The sequence below is a fragment of the Colossoma macropomum genome, unplaced genomic scaffold, assembly GCF_904425465.1.
Source record: "Colossoma macropomum unplaced genomic scaffold, Colossoma_macropomum, whole genome shotgun sequence".
Classification (NCBI taxonomy): Eukaryota; Metazoa; Chordata; class Actinopteri; order Characiformes; family Serrasalmidae; genus Colossoma; species Colossoma macropomum.
In genome coordinates this window covers 27,343,976-27,366,156 of record NW_023494791.1, presented here as the reverse complement: position 1 = coordinate 27,366,156, position 22,181 = coordinate 27,343,976, and the positions used below count along the sequence as shown (strand labels likewise).

General features: G+C 39.7%; 1 protein-coding gene across 12 annotated transcripts in view; it reads left to right on the top strand.

Annotated features, from left to right (window-relative positions):
* The window catches only part of lyst (lysosomal trafficking regulator), a 156,973-nt gene that overhangs the window by 23,521 nt on the left and 111,271 nt on the right, over positions 1-22,181 (top strand). For all 12 annotated transcript variants that reach the window (XM_036574727.1, XM_036574718.1, XM_036574726.1 and 9 more), the window contains 5 exons: positions 3,214-3,304; positions 4,316-6,413; positions 9,211-10,192; positions 11,065-11,226; positions 16,672-16,828. In XM_036574727.1, the coding sequence (XP_036430620.1) occupies positions 3,214-3,304; positions 4,316-6,413; positions 9,211-10,192; positions 11,065-11,226; positions 16,672-16,828 (3,490 nt within the window). The remainder of the gene's footprint in view (positions 1-3,213; positions 3,305-4,315; positions 6,414-9,210; positions 10,193-11,064; positions 11,227-16,671; positions 16,829-22,181) is intronic.

The following is a 22,181-nucleotide window of genomic DNA, read 5'->3' as shown; positions in this document are numbered from 1 at the left end:
TGCATGACTCATAATTCATAGTTATCATCAAAATGGCAAATTTTGGTGAAAGATGACTTGTTTGCATTCGAATGTAATCCTGTTGGTAAACACACTGTTTTTAAAATGTGTCTGTAATCTGATTAGGGTCTTTTTTACTGTAACTGTAACGGATTAATAACCTTTTTTTGTATCCTGATTAAGTAACACAGTTACATATATTCTGTTAATACCCAACCGTGGATGCTAATTTTTTTATCCATCTGAAAAGACTAATTTTAAAGCGAACAGAATTCATGTTTAAATAGGACAAACACCATTTTTGGGGTGCTGTAGTACATAGTATTGTATGTAGTATTTACTGTAGTATGTAGTAATAGTATAGCACATTCACAGCATCAATCTGGTAAGATTGGTTATTTTTGTATGTTTATACTGGCTATGTGTAAAATTATAAAACCTCAAGAGAAAATTAATAATCCATCTGTGTAGATGACAATACTAACAGGCTAACAAAGAAAAATAAACAACAGCACAGGTGGCTTTTTAACAGGAGTGAAGGCTTCTAGAAACTCTAATTTGTGTGTTTTCATGGCTCAGGTACCAGACAAAATGATAAACTACCAACCTTGCATGAAGCTGATCAGGAGGATCTCCTTTTCAACTATCTAATAAACCAGCTTCTGTTTTATTTTCTTATCCATTGATGTTGTGAAATCAGTCACTTTTAATGATGTTCAGTCTGACCATGTGATGTGTAGATCATGATAAAAGCAGGCTAACAAAGAAGAATAAATGATTGCACAAGCACCAGTTGGCAAAGTGACAGTTGCAACTGTTGCAACTAAGGTTCAAACAAGTTGCAAGTGAGTTGCAGAAGGCTTTACTTTTCCTTTTAAGTTATTCTTAGAATTGTCTTCTGTCTCTTTGTATTCTCTACGCTATAAATCAACAGTTTCTCTCCAGATCAGCACTGACAAGTGAAATAATACCTCCTAGACGAGAACTGCCTGTTAAACCTGTTAAACAAATTGCTCAACAGCAAACAAGTAATTTTACAATCTTACAATCTTTTAAACAATGTTTTGGTTGTCTACTTTAAGATAATATTAAACCATATGTTTTCTCTAAGACTACCATAGTATTATAGGATTACTTAGTTTTACCCACAGAAAAGTATTAGTTTAGGAAAAACTATTTCCTGTAGTCAGTGAAGATAGTTTGCCATTAACAAATGAAATAAATTGACATGAAATCCATGATGTTCTTCAGCTTCCACAGACTTCAGCTGGTTTTTCAACTAGACCAGAGAATTTGCTGTTACTCTCTCTTTGCCTCTGTGCCTTAAAGCTGTGAGGACCTTTTGTCTAGAAACTGTGAAACCATTAAATCATATCACTCGTCACAGTCAAATTGTATCACTCACCAACACCGCTGCTATGTTACATCATTTTAATGCTATTTACAACCTTTGTTTTTTTGCCCCAAATGTAGGGGTGGCCAGTTGAGTGTATTGTCTACTAAGAATTTTCATGCAAATTAACACCCACATGATTCACATATGACAGGGCAGTATCAACCCTTGTTTGACACACATGGTTTTTGTATAGAAGCCATGTATTGAATTTCCACCAGCTAGGAGAAAAAAAACTTCATCTTTGACTGATTCTGGTATTATTTTGACTCATTAAGTTAAAATGATTTATTTTCTCAAGATTTTGACTTAAGTCACAAACAATTTTTGGGGATGAGCTGATCTTGAGTTTTGTAGGGACATGGTGTTTGTTTGTATATACAGTGGTTCCAGGTTGACTAAATACATTTGAAAATTTTCCTGAACTTTTTATTTCATAGTCTGTGTATGTATAGTATTTTAAGGCTAACTGTTAAAGTATATATATATTACAAAATATATTTTGTCTCATTACCACAACAGATTGACAATGATTGAGGTTTTTCTTTGTACTTGTGCCACATAACATTTTTTGCTTCACTTCCTTCAGAGTTTACAATATAAACAATCAAATTAAGAGACTTTGCATTGAAAGTGAATAAAATTTCATTTTTTGTAATATTAATAAAAGTAAAAAAGGATAAATATTGATAATAAGAGAGGAATTACCTCAATGAAAATTTGTGTAAACATCTTTAAACAGAGGAAATTAATTTTTGGCTATACTATATGGAGCTCCAATGAATTTTGTTTATCTGCATGATTACTTTGACACAGGCAACACACACAAATGTTAAAGGACATATTTTGAAGCAGTTTCATGAGAATGACCCATTTGGAAACCTTGTGATATTGTAAAATCCCTGTTCAATTTAATGTATACTAGTAAGGACATCCTGGTCGTTCTGGTTACTGTGTGATTTTGGATTTGTGGTGAGTGTAAAGGTTAGCTAAAGGTGACATTTTGCAGCAGAAAGCCACAGCACGCACAGAGTAATTAGTAGCCTTAGTAATGTGGGAATTACACCAAAGAGTTTGCATTGGTTAGTATGAACTTTTAGTGGTTGTTTGGAAAAGAAAATTGTCAAATCATTACTCCATCACTCTTCAAATCACTGTTTTTGCATTAATTCAGTGACCTAATGTTAAATGTTTTAAGCTATTTAGTTGTAATACCAGTATGGCTAGCCTAGTTAGCCCTAAGTGATTGAAAATGAGTAGTAATCTTTTTTGAAAACATTTAACATTTTGGTTGTGGATGTTATTTTTTATTTAAACTTTTGACACAAAATGAACTCAACAAGAAACTGAATCCAGTGTGGTTATTTTAGCATAACTCTTCATTTGAAATGTGGGACATACCCATTTTTTTTTTCCTCTTGAGCTTTTTCAATAGTAGGATAGTAGTGGGATAGGGAGGGGCCACACCCTGAAGCATCCCTGTGTCTGCTCACATAGTTTCTTTGCAAGCAGGGTGGTTAGCATAGCTTAATAATGGTTTACCTAGGGTCACGTGGAACTGACAACAGCAAGCCCCCTGTATTTACTTTTAATTCACACATGCTGGTGCACTTTCTCGTCTCCTTGTGAAGAATGTTCTCCTCAGAATGTTCAGGGTGGAGCTACTATTTAGGGCCAGGCATTTACTCACACACCACATTGCCTTTAAACACACATTTTGGTCAGTAGGAAAGTGTTGTTTGCCTGAGTTGTTCTCATTTGCCCACAGCATGACATTCTCAACTAAAATTCCAACTTAATTTCTGATGGTTCAACTTTAGGAGCTGACCTGCCGGGAAGAGCTGCTCACTCTTTTGTTGTCACTGCTACCGCTAGTCTGGAAGATTCCTGTTCAGGAAGAAAGAGCCCCAGGTTAGTGTCAATGTTCAAGCCTAAGGAATATACCCTACAAAAAAAAATAATCTGACACATCTGGGGATGAGTAGTGTTACATATTTTTCCTCTTCGTTCTGATAGGGTATTTTAATTGTTAGGTTAAAGCTACAAACTGCTGGAAGTAGTAATTTCGCTGCTGCTCACAGCACTATCTACTTTGAAAGATGGTCAGAACATGAATCCTGTATTAAAGATGAAGGCTGTTAGGGCATTGTTTTCGGTCTGCAAGCAGCTGCTTGAACTCCCAAGTGTGTGTAGGTTTTCTGATGCCGTGAATTTGACATGTGAGAGAGGAGGCCTGCTGTACTTCCTTAATGAGTGGATCAATAGATATACTCCAAAATTGCTTGCAGTATAATCTTTTTGCATTAAAAGTGAAGAATGTTTTTGCCTTCCATCCTCTTGGTGATGATATGCATTACTAAGCAGGTCCTTTACATAGTACAGTAGTTGCAGAAGAATATTGGATGACAAAATTGTGCATCATTTTCCATTTTTAGTCCTTGAGGTTGGTTTTCATTTGTGCTTTACTTGGTTGAATTAGTTTGATCTCATTTAACGAATTATGTATTTGTTTTCAATATCATTCTAACATTTTAATCCACATGGAATGGTAAGACACAGTCATCATCTTTGTAGGCAATACTCTTCAGAAATAGTTAAATATCAATCTATGCACAAATCTCATATAGGAGATAGTTGTGTAAATTGTGTCTGTTGCTGCATGAGGCTGATGTTTCTTCTGCGAAACAGTATTTAGTGCTGAAATGCTAATATTTCCTAACATGGGCATCTTACATTGTTTCCTTATTAGTTCCTATAATTGTGCAGTTTTTTTCGGAGGCTTATGCTCTGCTTTCTCATAACCAGATTAAGTCAAATTAGTCAAGTTGATACTAAATCAAGTTTAGAAGACCTCTTTCTTAAGTCACTGGGACATACAGCTATCTTTTGTATCACAGAATTCTGTTTTCTGAACTTTGTTAGATTTTACTCTACCTTCACTCCTGGAAGTACATCTAAACCGAGAAGAAAAAGCTGGTGGTCTGAAGGTGGAAAAAGAGAAAAGTGATTCTGATACCCAAACCTCTGGGACACGATCGTGTGGCAGTTGGAAGTCCCGACGTACACGTAGAACAGCACAGAGATACTCAGTGAGGGATGCATGCAAGTCCCAGCTTACCACATCTGATTCTGAAGCCAATTCAGACGAAAAAGCTGCAAGCACGGGGACCAAACATCGCAGGTCCCATGGTTCATCATTTCGTGTCAGTTGCCAGCATCACCAGTCTGTCATTCCACAGCAACAGCCAGTGCAGTATTCTAGTGTGGATGTTATGAGCAGTCTAGAAAGATCCCAGCCTAATGTGAGGCTCTTTGGATCCCTACAACCCGATAACAAAACACTAACTGATCCCACTGCTCTTTCTGTTTTGAACCGTATGGAAAATTCACCTTTTGACCTCTGTCATGTTTTACTCTCCCTTCTGGAGAAGGTCTGCAAATTTGACATGACCATAAATCACAACCCAGGCCTTGCGGTCAGTGTTGTTCCCACACTCACTGAAATTCTTACAGAGTTTGGTGACTGCTGTGGACCTGGTAGCAGAAGTGGTGGGGGAGGGGTTGATGAACTGGCTGAAGGCTGGACCGAGGAACCCATAGCCCTTGTTCAAAGAATGCTTTTGCGTACCATCCTGCACTTGATGTCTGTAGATGTGGGTCAGAGTGAGGCACTACCTGATAATCTGCGCCAAAGCCTAACTGACTTACTCAGTGCCACGTTGAAGATCCACACCAGCCTTGGAAGACAAGCTTACCCCTTTGCTCCCCGACCCAAAAAGACCCTGCAGGAGGTACAAGAGGACTTTGGCATCTCTAAGTATCGTCACAGGGCCCTGCTTCTGCCAGAACTTCTTGAGGGCATCCTTCAGCTTTTACTTGGCTGCTTGCAAGCCTCTGCCCCTAATCCTTTTTTCTTCAGTCAAGCTCTTGAACTGGTTCATGAGTTTGTGCAGCACCGTGGCCTTGAGTTGTTTGAAGCAACTTGTCTTCATCTTGAAGCCCTAGGTGGTGCTCAGGATTCTGAGGGGGGTGAAGCCTCAGAACGTCTGCGTGGCCTAATTGCTGGTGTGCTTAAGATAATAAGTGCAGTAAAAAAAGCCAAGTCAGAGCAATTGCACCAGTCTGTTTGTGCACGCCGTCGCCACAGACGCTGCGAGTACTCCCATTTTTTGCACCATCATCGCGACCTCTCAGGACTGCCCGTCTCTGCCTTCAAGCAGGCAACTCGTCGCAACCCTTTTGAGGAGGATGCTGAGGGTAGTGATGTACAAGTGTGCTACCCTTATCGCTGTTGCTGTCTTGCAGCCTGTGCACACCAGTGTCTGCGCCTTCTCCAACGCCTGTCACCGTCAGGACCTGCGGTGCTGCAGGTGCTGGCTGGCATGCAGGCAGTCGGTATTTGTTGCTGCATGGACCCACGTTCAGTTATAGGTCCTCTTCTTCAAGCATTTCAAGCACCAGGACTGCGCAGCTATCAGTCCCATGTTCTAAATGTGCTTAGCAGGCTTGTACTGGAGCAGCTTGGAGGAGGACAGCCCTCAGAGAAGGCCAAACTTGCCTCATGTAACATCTGTACAGTGGACAGCAGCCAGATATCTGCCATTGAAGAGACTTTGCATGGCTATGGGCCAGGAAAAGAGATGACCTTCTCTACCTCTCCCTATCCCTCGTACTACTCACAGGGTGTCTTGCCAAGCACGGGGTCTGAGGACATGCTCTGGAAGTGGGATGCATTAAAAACTTACCAGGACATAGTGTTTGGTGGAGACTGGCAGTTGAGTCAACAGGTTGCCAGTCATGTGTGCCAGCTTACCTTGCGAGGCAATGCAGTGGTACAGTGGCAACTGTATACTTACATTTTTAATCCTGTGCTTCAGAAGGGCGTGGAACTAGTTCACCATGCCCAACAGCTAGGTGTGTCCAGTACATGTTCCCAGGTCTGCAGCTACCATACCCAGTGTTTCCCTGTGGAGGTCCTGCTTGTTTATCTTCAGACACTACCTGCTTTACTCAAATCAAGGTAAGCCTTCTTTTCTACTACTTCTCTTCATATAGTGTGTTTTTCCCCCTACTCTGTAGTTTCTACACATACCACTAGGCCTATCAGGACAAAAGACTGAAGAAGTAAGTTATTCTTCAGATCAGATCACAAGCTGAGCTGTAAAAGAATTTCATGCATGTGACTGGCTGGATGAGACAGTGGTCACATGGCCTAAATAGCAATAGCTGCTATGCATTCTCAAATTCCCAATGGATGTCTAGACATATATTTGGAAAAATACTTGTATTATGTATTAAAGTAAAAAAAAAAAACTGTGAGGTAAGGGTAAAATGAAATGTACATTACATTATATACCAATAATAATGAGCCAAGATGAAACTAGGCCCAAAACTAACTGCAGACGTTTTGCATTGATACACTGTGTAAAACAGCACACCTGTTTCAATTTAATAAAGGAATGATTAGATAAACTAGGTGTTGGATTTTAACTCTAAATACTGGGCTACCATGAAGAGAGATAACATACTACCGCATACTTACATAATAAAGCTAACATACACATTAAATCCCTGTTTTGTTTTGTTTTGTTTTTTGTTTTTTTCTCACTTTTTGATACTTTCTGTATTCAAACTTGCTATTGTTGTTTTGTTGTTTTGTTGTTGATATTATTATTATTATTATTATTATTATTATTATTATATTATTAATATTATTATTATTATTATTATTAATGATCCCAACACTGATTATGAGGAATTTAGGCAACAGTGCCCTGAGCAAATGTGTTAACAATCATTGGTCCAGCTACCCTAAGACTTTGGCATAAGAAGGTAAAAAATGACCCTTATTAAAATGATTGTAAAAGCTGAAGTCAATAATATGTGAACATGTGAGTATGTGATTTGTTTATCTTACTACAACTACTGTTGCACGGCCAGGGGAGGGGCAGACACACACTGATTGGGAAACCCAAAGAGAGCTTAGAGATACACACAAACATCAGCTTGAGTGAACCTGTGCCTTATTTACACATTTCTAAGTGAACACACACCAAAACTTAAACATGGCTTCAAGGCCTTTTAATTTCACAAGACAAACGTCCCTCTTGCTTTTGCTCTTTCTCTATCCAGCCTGCGTGTGGCCAATTTTCAAAGAGTCTATGCTCTGGTACACCAGGCTACGCGGTCGACGTTGGCGTGTCCTCAGGACACCAGGCGCCACTGTCGACGCTGGGGTGTCTTCTGGGACACCAGGTGATACTATTGATGCTGGCGGTGACTCTGGAGTGTCCTCTGGGACATTAGGCAGTGCCCAGGCGCTAGGCCATAGCAGGCAATCTGGTCATGGAGAGTCCTCTTCCTCTTCCATGGGCCTGCCCTTTCCGGGCCCACCTCCCCACCCCTGCGAATGACAGAGAAACGACAGGGCACCATGTGCACCAGCCCAATTCTGGCTGCGCCAGGTGCCAGGGGTGTAGTAGCTGATAACTCAGCCCTGCCCACCCGCTGCTCCTCTCATGGGCTTGTCATCTGGCCACTCCAGGCCCAGTAGAGCAAGTACAAAGGGTCCAGGAGGGTGAGGGTGAGCTGCTGCCTCTTTTTTTCCTTTTATCATTTTTAGGCATTTTATTTTAATTTAATCAAAACCAGAACAAAAAACTAAACTAACACCACTTGCATCAGAGCTGCAGCATGCCTCCAAGCCTCGTTTGGCGCCCAGTCACAGGACCTGCCCAGAAAGGAGCGCTGTGGTGCAGTCAGGGGAGGGGCCAACTCACACTGACTGGGAAACCCAACAAGATTTCAGAGACACACACACAAACACCAGCGCGAGTGAACCAAAGTGCTTTATTCACATGTTTCTGAGTGACAACACACCCAAACTTAAACGAGGCTTCAAGGCCTTTTACTATTAACCAGACAAAAGTCCCTCTTACTTTTTTCTCTTTGTCTCTCCAGCATGCGTGTGGCTGGGAGGCCAGCGTCCCCTCTTTCACACTGCAAAGAGAGCCAGTTTTTAAAGAGTATGTTCCTCCTCTGATTTAGCGCAGCTGTTTGCGATCAGAAAAGGAGCATGTCATGTGCTTGGGGCTAGGCACTGACTCTGCCTCTCCACCGCCACATGACTTATTAAGTGCATTTATTGTGTGCGTCCTAGCCCATCTTTACAGCTGATCTACATATTGTTAGCATTAGTCAAGGCATATGTTGCTACGCTGATATGTTGGTTCCCATTGCCTGTAGGTGGAGTAATCTCATTAGGCAATATGTGATCTTGTAAATTTAAAAAATTGGTTAAATAATTGAGTAGGTGTGAATGTAGACTCATTAGGGTAGGAACAAACGAGTATGACAACATGCCTGTTAGGCATGGATGTACTGTAAAATAGTATGGCTGAAAGGTACCACCAAAAAAAAACTCCAGTAAAGCATAGATGTGTGTCACACATGTTACATTACTTCCTGCAAGTGTAAAATGGTTCAGTTAACAAATGATAAGTGTTTCACTAGCCAGCTTTGTTTTCTGTATGGATGCTAAGGGCATAGACTAGAGGAATTTAGGGATGGGTTTTAGAAGGGACATACCCTTTGTTTGCAGCAGATTTCACTACAGTCCATCACCAAAACAAACAAAAAAGTTGTCCCCGGATGTTAATTCTCATTACAAGATTATGTCTGTTCCCATGACACTATGGAGGAAAGTTTTCTGTCTTTACATTTTTAGTTTTTTGCTGTGTCTCTGTATGTATCGTCGAGAGAACGGTACTGCTAATTCTCATTTGTTCTTATTGGTTTCCTTTTTCTTCTTACCCCAGCACAGTGGTGCAGGGCCTGTTCTTTAGCTGTAATGGGCTGAACCAGGTCACTGAGTTGATCCATCTAGATTACACTCGACCTTGGGCCCTGAAGGTGTTTGAGATGCTGATCTTAAGTGGCTGGGATCAGCAAATGAACTGTGCTCTACAAGAGCTGGGGAAAGTTGAAGACCAAGAGAGAGGGGCTGTACTTGGGCTCAGAGAAGACTCAGGGTCTCGTGGGACAGGAGATGGCCCACAGAGCCTCAGCAAGTTCTATGAGGGCCTGAAAGAGGCATGTCCACATCGGCGGGGCAGAAGTGTTGGTGGAATTGGGCCTAACCATGGAGAAGCACATTTAAACACTATTAATCTTTTCTTGTGTGTGGCCTTCCTGTGTGTCAGCAAGGACGCTGACTCTGACAGGGACTCTGCGAACGACTCTGAGGATACCTCCGGCTATGACAGTACAGCCAGCGAACCCCTGGGGGGACGTTTACCATGCTTGTTACTGGACAATGTAGCACTGCCTTCCAAGGAGCAGGTGAGGCGAGCAGCAGACGTGTGGTCCATATGCCGCTGGATCTGCCTGGCTAGTCCAGTTTTCCAAAGACAGTTCTTCAGGCTGGGTGGCCTGGATGTCTGCCACCGCCTCATGGCAATGGTCATACAGAAACTTACCTCCAAAATCAAGGACAGTAAAGTTAAGAAAAAGAGAGAGGGCAAGGGCAAAGCAAGCCCATCTCATTCAGACTCTCCTACTGTGACAAGAGTGCAGACAGAGGCTATACCCACAGCACCTGGATCACAGGAGATACACCAGCAGGACCTCAGCAGCTCCTTGATTTTTAGTCAAGTGGAGGGCAGGAGCAAGGACCCAGCATACAAGCTGGAAGAGGAGTGGCTTTTGCAGAACATTCGGCTACTGGAAGCCCTTCTGGCTATCTGTCTCCACAGCGCCAACACGGCCCTGCAGAAACTTGAGCCAGATCTTTCATTCCAGGTAACTTACAACTTATTAAAATGTAGAGCTCTGTGAAAACAAGTGTGAATGTTCTATGCAGTAATATGAGTATGTTACATTGCCTTTTAGACTATTAGGCTGTGATTCGAACTTAGATCTGTTTACTGAGTGTTGTCTAAATGAACTCTGACATATACCAAATCTTTTACCCTCTTGCTCTGTCCCTTTCTCTGTATTCTCTCTTTATAACTTTATTTCTTTCTTTCTCTTTTTCTTTGTCTTTTTTCATTCTCTATTTCTTTCTTTTTCTTTCTTTCTCTCTCACACACTCACTCTCTGCCCTTTCCCTTTTGCTCTTTCTGTCTCTTTCTGTTCCCCCTCTGTCTTTTTCTTGATCTTTCGCATTCCCTTTTGTTGTTTCATCATTTATTTTTGACTCTCCCTCTCTTTTTTATCTTTTTTTTGTCTCTCTGTCTTCTGTCTGTATCTATTACCTCTTTCTTGCTTGCTTCTCTTTCTTTCTTTCCCTCTCTCACTTTCTCTCTCTTTACCCCTCTCTTTTCTCTGGTCTTTTACCACTTCTCTTTCTCCTTTTCTTTACTGCTCCTTTTCTCTTTTTCTTTCTTTCTCTTTCTCTCTTTTGTTTTCCTCTCTCTCTCTCTCTCTCTCTCTCTCTCCTTTCTCTTTCTCTCCCCTCTCTCATTTTCTTTCTCTCCCTCCCTTTTTCCACTTTTCCCCCTCTTGCACTCGCTCTTTCTCCCTTTTTCTCTTTTTTCTCTTGCTCTCTGTCTGTTCTTCCCCCTTTTACTATATTTTCTTTTTGTCTCTTTGTCCTTTTATTTCATTCTTCCTCTCTCTCTCTCTCTCTCTCTCTCCTCTCTCTCTCTCTCTCTCTCTCTGTGTGTGTGCAGCTTCAGTCAGTGGAGGACACTCTGTGTGAGGTGAAGGATCAGCTGTCTCACTCTGGTGTGGTGAACTCTGATCTGGCTGTTCCTCTGTTTGACTCTTTGTTGCGTGTGGCGCTGGCTGAGGTGTGCAGCACTCCAGTTGCTGTTGAGGAGAAACTGGAAAAGGTTAGTTGTCTTAAGCATCTTTTTGCTCAACATCCTATACAGGGTCCAACATAGTTTTTTTTTTTCTCCACTGCCCCCACAGGTATATGTATATTTTTACTGGGCCAGAAAAAGAGCGAAAAAACACTAATAAAAATCTGGGTTTGCTGAATGTCAGGAGAATGTTACCTGCCTGACTGCATTGTGCCAACTGTGCCATAGGATAGTGCCATGGGGTTGTTTTTCCAGATGATGGCCTAGGCCCCTTACTTCCAGTGAAGGGAAATCTTAAAGCTTCAGCATATCAACACATTTTAGACAATTGCAAGCTTCCAACTTTGTGGGAACAGTTTGGGGAAGGTGCTTTTCTGTTCCAGCATGACTGTGCCCCAAGTCCATAAAGGTATGGTTTGAGTGAGTTTGGTGTGGAAGGACTTAACTGGCCCGCACAGAGCCCTGACCTCAACACTATCAAACACCTTTGGAATAAACTTGAATGGAGATTGCGAGCCAGACCCTCTCATCCAACATCACTGTCTGCCCTCACAAATGCTTTTCTGGATGAATGGGCAAAAATTCCCACAGACACGCTCCAAAATCTTATAGAAAGCCCTCCCAGAAGATGGGGAGCTGTAATAGCTGCAAAGCGTGGACCATCTCCATCCAGCCTATGGATTTAGAATGGGATGTCATAAAAGCCCAATACTTTTGACCTTATAGTGTACACTGTAATGAATTTGTCCAAACAACAAAGAACTGATTTACTTTTTTCTTAGAACATTTGAAAGAATATTAAATTAATATTTAAATTAATATTTAATATTAATTTTTAATGAATATTAATGAACAGTGAGGGAGGAAAACTTAGCTTACAGCTGAACCCAACACAAAGCTCTTAATTAAAATAAAACAGGCAGTGGAAGGCAGGTTTCTTTCTGCATTAATGTTTGCCTGATTAACGTTAATTGTCTGGCCTGGGAGGTTCACTGCATTCAGCCTTCCACAGTGAATAAACTTTATTGGTAGAACAGTATCAAAAACGGTTACCGGTATTATTTTGGCCCAGAGCATATATATATATATATATGTATGTGTCTATATATTAGAGATGAAACAGTTACCGGTTTCACGGTAAACCGCGGTAAAATTAATGACGGTTAGTGGTACGGTTTGAACTTTAAAGTATCGTTTACTGCGGTTTGAAAAACTCGCTGTACAGAGTCAAACAAAGGCAGAATCAGTCTCTCAGATGCAGCTCTGTGTATAGAGGGGAAGGGGGAGGGGGAGAGAATAATATAGGACAACAATGCAAAAAAAGAGAGAAATCCAACCTTTAATTTAAGTGCATTTATTTAGTGGGGAAAAAAATTCCACATTAAGAAATAATTCTTTTACATGAAATCATCTGTGCCACAATTATTGGCACCCCTGATGTTAATACTTTGTACAACCCCTTTTTGCCAAAAAGACAGCACTTAATCTTCTCCTATAACATTTCACAAGATTAGAGAATACAGAGAGAGGGATATTCGACCATTCCTCTTTGCACAATCTCTCTAAATCGTCCAGAGTCCTGGGTCCTCTCCTATGCACTCTCCTCTTCAGCTCACCCCACAGGTTTTCAATTGGGTTGAGGTCTGGGGACTGAGATGGCCATGGGAGGAGCTGGATTTTGTGTCTGGTGAACCATTTTTGTGTAGATTTGGCCACATGTTTAGGGTCATTATCTTGCTGAAAGACAGAGTGACGACCCATCTTCAGCTTTCGGGCAGACGCCACCAGATTTTAATTTAAAATGTCCTGGTATTTCAAAGAGTTCATGATGCCATGCACCCTAACAAGGTTCCCGGGGCCTTTGGAAGAGAAACAGGCCCACAGCATCACCGATCCTCCCCCATACTTCGCAGTGGGCATGAGGTGCTTTTCCGCATACTCATCTTTTGTGTTACGCCAGACCCACTTAGAGTGTTTGTTGCCAAAAAGCTCTATCTTGGTCTCATCTGACCAAAGCAAACGGTGCCAGTTGAAGTCCCAGTAGCGCTTAGCGAACTCCAGACGTTTACGTTTATGCTTGTAAGTGAGAAAAGGCTTTTTCCGTGCATGTCTCCCAAACAGCTTGTTGGCGTGTAGTGCCTGATGGTTGTTATGGAGACTTTGTGACCCCAAGACCCCTGCTACTCTTTGATGCAATTCTCTAACAGTGAGCTTTGGAGAACTTTTTACTTCTTTTACCGTCCTCCTCACTGTGCGTGGTGGCTTTTTGCCTCTGCGTTTTTTTTTTAAAGGACTTGAGTAAGAAACTGCGCATATATTGTCTTGTACCATGCAGTAAGGACACAGCGAGATTGAATAGTGCAGTCGTTTGGCAAAAAGCACAACTCAGTAGATTTTTAGAGTCTTCATTGGTTTTGTGATGATGCACTGTCCAGTCAAACAAACATGACTTGTGCATACAGCTTGTAACAGCTCATTCATTCGGTGAAAGTACACTTACTGTACGTGAGAGAAACACAACGTGCAGACTTGAGGTTTTTTCCTAGTTTGGTTGCCTTCTGGCATCTGTGAAGTAATTATGGTAACAGGCAAGAAAATAATAAATAACATCAGAATAGGCTTTATTGCAAGCTAAGATCATGTACTTATCACACTTCACAGCTTTTGTTTTATTACATTTTTATTGTATTAATTTTTTTTTAATTAGAGTTTGTGCACTCAGTGCAAGTCTTGTAATTGTAAAGTTTTTCTTATTCTTTTTCTCTTGAAAAGCATGTTGTGCAGAAGAGACCGAAAGCTCCTGAATCAACATTTTTAGAGTCTAATTTCTGATTCCTTGGCTGCATTTAAAAATTCTATAACTCATGAATGCTTTATCCAAAAACATGAAGCTGGTCACAGGTTTATTCTAAAGGGTATCCTGAGACAGCATTTCAATTTTGGTCCATGTACATCGTTAGGGGGTGCTGTAACTGCTAAATAACTGTTTCTTAGCCTCCATACAGCCAATCAAGCTGAAATTTTGCATGCAGCATCTTTTAGACAGATTATAAGTAATGAATTACTAACAATGATTTGTTAAAATTTATGGCCATCAGCCTATCAGTTTTCAGCATGCATTTGAAAGGCTTAACATTGATCAGTCATAATGAATGGTGTGTCTGTGTAGGCACTTTTAAACAACAGTGAAGTTTCAAAATATGTAGCCATTAGCAGCGGTTTTCAGAAAAAGCAAGTATATCTCATAATTTTTTTTTTTTTTTAAGGATTTTTCCTGGTTTTTCCCTAATTTAGTCATATCCAGTTCCACCCACTAGTTAGGACTCCCCCAGTCACACAATACCACCAGCACTAGGAGGGCAAAAGGCTAGCACAAGCTTCCTCCGAGTCACGTGAGGCCAGCCACCGCATCATTTCGAACTGCCATTTGACAGCTGAACGTGCTTGGAGGAGAACTCTAACCACCAGTTCTATTGCGTCAGCTAGCAGATAACTGTGCTGGCTAGCGTTGCATTGGGTGAGAGAAAGAGCCATCCTATCGAAGAGAGCAGCCAGTTGTACTGTCTTGAAATCACCGGGGAACAAACTCGCATCTCCTAATGATCAGGCCAATGCTTAGACGGTTGCACAACTAAGAACCTACAGACATATTTCTACTTTTGGTCAGACACCTGGTTTGAAATCATGTAGTGCAGTGTTCCAAATGAATTTGCAGTTAATGTTCTTGAAATACTCTGTGGCCTCTGTATGTGGATAAGAATAAAAAAAGTATTGACTTAATCACTCAACAGGCTCTCCCTTTATCAAGCAATCTATGCCGACTGGTGAGGTGTGAAAATTTTATTCCAGATTGGCCTTTAGGGGGTGCTACAGCATTCAAAAACATTTGTTTTTATAAATCTATTTTGTCATTGTCATTTCAGTTCTTTGTCCTGAATAACCTTGCAGTTAGATGTTATATCAGAAGGGCCTTTATGTGTCGATGGGATGCATATCAAAGGGTTAAGCTTTGAGAACCAAACGTTGCAGACACATCTATGTCAGAAATTGAAACATTTGTCATATATTTTTGACTTTGACAAATACTTGCATGTTAAAATATGCTTTTTACATGTAGAAGTTAGATTATATAATGTTAAAATGCACTGCTCAATATTTAAAAAAAAATGAAAAATTAAAGCCTTTTGATAAACTCCTACTTCCTTTCAGTTTTTTTCTGTATGTAAATAAGGCCCAAACTGCATTAGGCCTTGTTAGGCCTCACTGGCCCCTACTGTAGAAGGCCTCATTGTGCCGATTTGTGCTTGAACCTGCAGATTGCTGGTGGCAGCTATGTTATTACTATGTTATAATTTTAAAGAGCTGTGTATGTTTTATTTTTTTATGTTCAAAGTTTATTTTAAAATACTTCATTACATTGTCTCATTTTTCCCAAGTATTTATTTGTCAGGGATCTCTATGTACTTTACATATTAATGTAATGGTTTGTGTAGAAATTGTGTTCCTGTAGATTTTCTTCTGTAAATGTATGGTATATAAATATATCAGGCCCATATTGGTCTATGAATAATATGTATGGGTATCAGCATAGAGAAACGGATACCAGTCGACCCTTAACTACATTTCCCATTTTTCCCCAAGTTTAGATTAACTCATGAACAGTTATGAGCACATTTATCCAGTTAACAGTTTTTTTTTCACATTTTCATAACTATTATCATTTAATGTACTAACTAATCACAATTATTACCATTTTTTTGTATTTTTGTTTTTTTTATTACCGTTTGTTTTTTGTGTGTATGTTTTCATTTTAAAAAGCCTTTTTTTGACATGCAGTTGGATGTGAAATTTTAAGCACCCCAGTTAAGTTGCATGTTAGTTGGAGAATTGCTGACTTGGGTGTAATTTTTCTCCACCATTAATTCCTCAAATAATTAAATAGCTATCTAAGTGGTTCTTATCACATCAGGTTTGTTTAAACTTGTATACAACTGTATTTATTGAGCGTGTTAATCGAAATGAACCCTTACACAGATGGATTAAGAGAGTGTGTGTGAGTGAGTTTGTGTTCACATGCCTCTGGGAACTTGAGGCTGTCTTTACGCCATACCAGTCAGCTGATGCATCCTGTGACCGGAATGTTTTAATTATTTATTTTTGTTCATTTTACTCAGATAATAAAAAACATTCACCTTCACTTAAAAAAGAGTAGCAGTATTATATGGATTACTTGCGTTGTATTCAATTTTGATTTACACTGTACTGTGTTTTTTATTTGTTTTTTAAAGATAAGAATTGAATTCTTTTGCTTTTTTGCAGCTTTAGTACTGTTTGCAGTTTTGCTAGTAGATGTTGTTGAGGACTGTACAGCTTAAAATATTGCTATTGGAATTGGGATGGTTCGAGAGCATTTTCTGGTGGCCACCATGTTTTTCCTTTTCAAAAGAAATAAAGTTGTTCTCTGTTTTTCAGAAGAGTCAGGGGGACAGTGAGGCACTGGCTCCATCAGGAGATGTATCGGAAGAAGCAGATGAAGCTCAGGTGTGTGGTTTTCAAGCTCTCATAGAGGAGGAAGGCTACGAGGCTGACAGTGAGAGCAACCCTGAGGATTCTGCCTGGCGGGAGGAAGGTACTAATACATGCGCACGCACACACAGATGGTTATTGCATAATAGGGACTTGAGTAATTTAATTTCAGGCTCTGCTTTTTGTCAGCTGTGTGGTTTGAGCAAGTTGCTGTTAAGTCTTACTGTTACTTAGCATACTGTATATGTTCCACTCCTAAAAAGTGCTCACTTCTGTTTTGGAGGGGTTAAGTTTAAGGCTAAAAGCAAAAAAGCTCCCATATACAGAGGGGCATTGGAGCCATTTGAAAAGTCAGGGGAGACATTTGCCTCATTTTGTAGTTTATTGTTGCCCAAATAAATATGTGTAAATTGTTACACAATTTTTAACTTTTCATTTAAACTTTGTTACTCTTGCATTTATCTCTTACTGGTACTACTTCTGTGTTTTTCAACTTCAAAATATTCTCAATTCTAGCACAGCTTTAAAATCAGATTTGACCTTGTGACCTTGTTAGCTCATGTCGCTGTTCACATTAAGCATGCTTCATCGTATAATTAAAGAAACCCGACACTTGTCTAAATAATTTCTAGTCCATAGTCTTCCATAAAATATAATTGGCTGCCTCTAAAACCTTCTTCTGGTTTGGGTTTCATCTCCAAAGCCAAGCAAGTAGGAAAAAACAATATATTACCCATTAACATCATGTTTCATCAACACAGCCCCCACCTACCATTAAGCTACAGTAATTCAGAACCTCCCTGATTTTGCTCGCAAATACATCATGTTATAGGTGCATTAGTATTTAAAAGCTTGAAGTCACTTGTGACAGTAATAATTGCTGTTATTTACAGTACATTGAGGGTGACCGAAGTTTACAATGTAACCGAGCTAATACAGAAATTAAGGATTGAAAAAAAATAATTGCAAAATCGTATCAAATGAAAAATACTAACAATGATTATCGTAATAGTAAATTTAATGGTACAGAATCAATCTATTCAGAAAATAGTTAACATTGCAAAAATAAAATAACTTTATGAATAATGGATCAAATAGAAAAAAAATAATAAAAAACATAGTTATTAAAGTAAATGAAAGAATGGAAAATTTAAAACAATAACTAAGCAGTAACTAAAAAGTATAAGCTGATAATGAATAAAAAGAATAATAAATTTAAAACAATAACTGAAACGCACCAAATTAAATTAAAAGTTAACTAAAATCAAATAAAACAACTGAAGGTGGAGTGTAGGTGTAGGTATAATGCTACATCTCAAAATTAAACTAACTGAGCTTTATAAGTTAATTTATGGTCAAATTTTGTGTTTTTGTATATAATGTGTGGCTCTTACCCGAGAGGGAATTTTCTAAATAGCTCAGTCACTCCCAGCAAGCTCTTGAATTCAGGGCTAAACAACCAAGTAGTTATTAGAAGCTAAACCTCCCTGTCCCTCTTGCTTGGCCAGACTTAAGCACCATCTTAAGTGCTGTTTCATTACTTTATTAGCTGAAGTGAAGGGTGTTAGATGAGCCTTCAGAGAGGCAAGCGATTGAGCGAAAACCAGTGTCGACTTCAGCAGAACTTGCCCAGAAATCACTGCGACTGTGACCTGATGCATTTCCCTTTTCGAACTCCAGAATGATGGCGGACAAAGCTGTTTAAAATAACCCATAAAAAAGCCAAAACACATTACAACCATGAGGAACCAACAGAAACAATTAATTGTTTCTATGAGTTTTTTCAGCAGGGATGTGTTCCATTTGAATAATCTGCTGCTCACTGATGCCTCCTCCATTTCTGTCATGAGTGGCCACTTCTGCCATGAGTAGCCACTTTTGGAACATAGGAGTGATGCACATCTTAGTGGTGAGCTGAAGTGGGTGAGAGTATGTTTAAAAAAAAAAAAGGATTGAAATGGGGCTGTTTGAATCTGCAAGACTTGCTTTGTCCTTGCATCAGTAACTTAGACATACAGGTGAGTCTTGACAAATGATTTAACGTTAGCATAGTTGAACCATCAGTGCAAGTATCTGACACTCAAAGAAGAAGCTAACTTCAGCTTTGTCCAAGGTAAGCTAATCAAACCAAGAGCTCCGAGAGCTGTGTGGCATTATTTTTTTTAATGTTCAAGTATCTCCGTTTTTTGACACCTACACAATTATGACCTTCATTGTAGTCATTAGAAAAAAAAACTTTCCTACATCCTCACCACAAAATTCAGCATCAGAAGTTTGCCAAGGAACATTTAAACAGGACTGATGCTTTTTGGCATCATGTCCTACAGACCGATGAAGTTAAAATAGAACTTTTTGCCTACAGCAAGCAAACTAAATTTTACTAAAAGAACCCCTCTCTAACTGTTTAGCCTGGGGCTGGACTGATCATGCTTTGGGCTTGTTGCAGCCAGAGGCATGGGGAACAGTTCATTGGTAGAGGAAAGAATGAATTCAGTTAAACTCCAGCAAATTCTGGAAGCAAATATCACACTGTAAAAAAAAATCTGAAGATAAAAAGAGGATGGCTTCTACAACAGGGTAACGATCTTAAACACGCCTCAAAATTCACAATGGACTAACTCAAGAGGTGCAAGCTGAAGGTTTTGCCATGGCCCTCACAGTGCATTTTGGATTTTGAGATAGTCCGTTATGGATTTTGAGATGTGTTTGAGATCATTATCTACAATGGACCACCTCAGGAGACACAAGCTGAAGGTTTTGCCATGGAGGGCCAGGAAAGACCTCAAATGAACAGTGCATGCAATATGGCCCAAAAATCTCATAGAACTAAGAGTATTTTGCAAGGAGGAATGGGCCAAAATCCCCCAAACAAGAACTGAAAGACTCTTTACTGGCTACAAAAAGTATTTACAAGCTGTGATATTTGCCAAAGGGGGTGTTACAAGTACTGACTATAGGGTCATAAACTTTTGTTTTGGGCCCTTTTTTGATATTTTGAAACTGTAAAAGATAGAAAAAAGTGATCTTGCTTAAAATATGAAACAAATGTGTGATCTTTGTCTTTTGGAAATCAGGTCATCTTTTTACTCACTTAACTAATCACAGGAACATAAATTTTGACCAGGGGTGCCTAAACGTTTGCATGCCACTGTATGTGGACATGTATGGAGTTAGTTTTGTGCCAAAATGTTTGAGAGAAGATCTGATATTTGAGAGAGGAATGTCATGGTTTGAGAGGACAGTGGTGCTCTGAGCGCGCAACTAATGAACTTGAACGCACTTTGTGCTGACTGATGCACAGCATCAGTATTGTTTTTTGATGACGCCACTGTAGAAGATAAATATACAGGATTAACAAGATGAGCCTATGAAGACAAGCGCTATAGGAGAGTTAAGACTTTTCAGTAGAATACTGTTAGACACTGTTAGCTACAGTCAAAGAAATCTTGTTAATGTCAGCTTAGTTGATTAATGTTAAGCTATTTGAAGTTAGCCTTCATTAAGCCTCTGGTAGGAAACAAATGGCCGAGCTACCAATGTTAGATTAATATGTTATCTATGACAGAGTATTACTGATAAATCATTTCTATTCATTTGCTACTAGAAAGCTAGAAACCATCTATCTAATGTCGAGGCTACAAGCACACTAGCCGACTCAATACCACAGCCATGAACGTACCTTGACCAATTGGCATAAAGCTGCTTAAGAAAAGACGCCATGATTGGTGCGCTGGCAGGAACTGCCCTTCGGCAGCTCTGATTGGCTGGAGTTTTGGCACAAACGTTCAGACATTTTACAGCGAGCAGATGTGAAAGTTGAGCGCACGCTGTGGAGCTGAGAGCAGAAATGATTTGCGCGCACATGCGAGTTTTGAAGGTGAAGAGCATGCTTGAGCAAGTTTTCCAGTTTTGAGTGAAAACCGGAGTGTTTTGCATGGAAAAACGTGCAGATTTTAAAGTTTTGAATGAAACCAGTGTTTTGTTGAGCAAATCTGAAGGTGTTTACATGCGCACTTCGTGCTGACAAGTGCGTTCAAGTTCATTAGCTGCGCACTCAGAGCACTGCTGTCCTCTCCAAACAGCGACATTCCTCTCTCAAACATCAGGATCTTCTCTCAAACATTTTGGCACAAATCTAACTCCAATAGACATGCCTCCATGTGCTCCAGTCAGCCATAAGTGCTATTATTGTGAAATGGAAGTGAAGATTCACTGCCATCTAAAATTTACTGATACACTAAATCCACTGCCACCTTAAATTTACTGATACCTAAAATCCACTGCTTCCTTAAATTCACTGCCACTTTAAATGTACTTAGACCTTAAATCCACAGCCACCTTAAATTCATTTTCACCTTAAATTCACTGATACCTTAAACCCACAGCCACCTTAAATTTCATGATATCTTAAATCCACTGCCACCTTACATTTACTGTTCCTTTAAATCCACTGATATCCTAAATATACTGCTGACTTAACTTCACTGGTACAATAAATAACCTGCTACCCTAAATTCTCTAATACCTTAAATTTACTGATAATTTAAGCTCACTACTACCTTAAGTCCACTGGTACCTTAAACATGTTGCTATATCGGATCGGTCCAAAAAGCACAAGCGCATTATTTTTTGTGTTTGAGGAACGTTTGTGCAAAATTTGGTGGTTGTATGTCAAACTGTGGACTGTGACAAATTTACAAAATTATGGTAATTATGTTAAAATGTTAAAATGGTGGTAGACTGGTGATGGTTGCTAAAGTGTTGCTTAGACCTTGCTAGGGGGTTGCTGTGGTATCTAAGGTGATTGGTAAAGTGTTGTTAGGGGGTTGCTATGGTGTCCTAGGTTGTTGCTAAAGTGTTGTTAGGTGGTTCCTATGTTATTAAACACACTGTTACCTTAAATCCACTGATACCGTAAATCAACTACTACCTTAAATTTATTGTTACCCTAAATCCATTGCCACCTTAAATTTACTAATACCTTAAATCCACTGGCACCTTAAATTGACTGCCTCCTTAAATTTACTTATACACTAAGTTCACTGCCTTCTTAAATCCGCTGCCTTCGTAAGTCCACTGCCACCTTAAATTTACTGATACCTTAGGTCCACTGCCACCTTAAATTTACTGATACCTTAGGTCCACTGCCACCTTAAGTGTACTTATGCCTTAAAAGTCATGGCCACCTTAAATTCACTGTCACCTAAAATCACTGTTACCTTAAACCCACTGCCACCTTAAATTTCATGATTTCTTAAATCCACTGCCACCTTAAATTAACTGATACCTCAAATCCACTGGTACCTTAAATACACTGCTCCCTTAAATTGACTGGTGCCTTAAATACACTCCTACCTTATGAGGTGTTGAGTGCGTGGAGTGTTTCTGTGTTTATGGTGTGTGAATTGTATGTGATTTTGTGTGTTTGATTCGTTTGTGGTGTGTGTGTGGTGTGT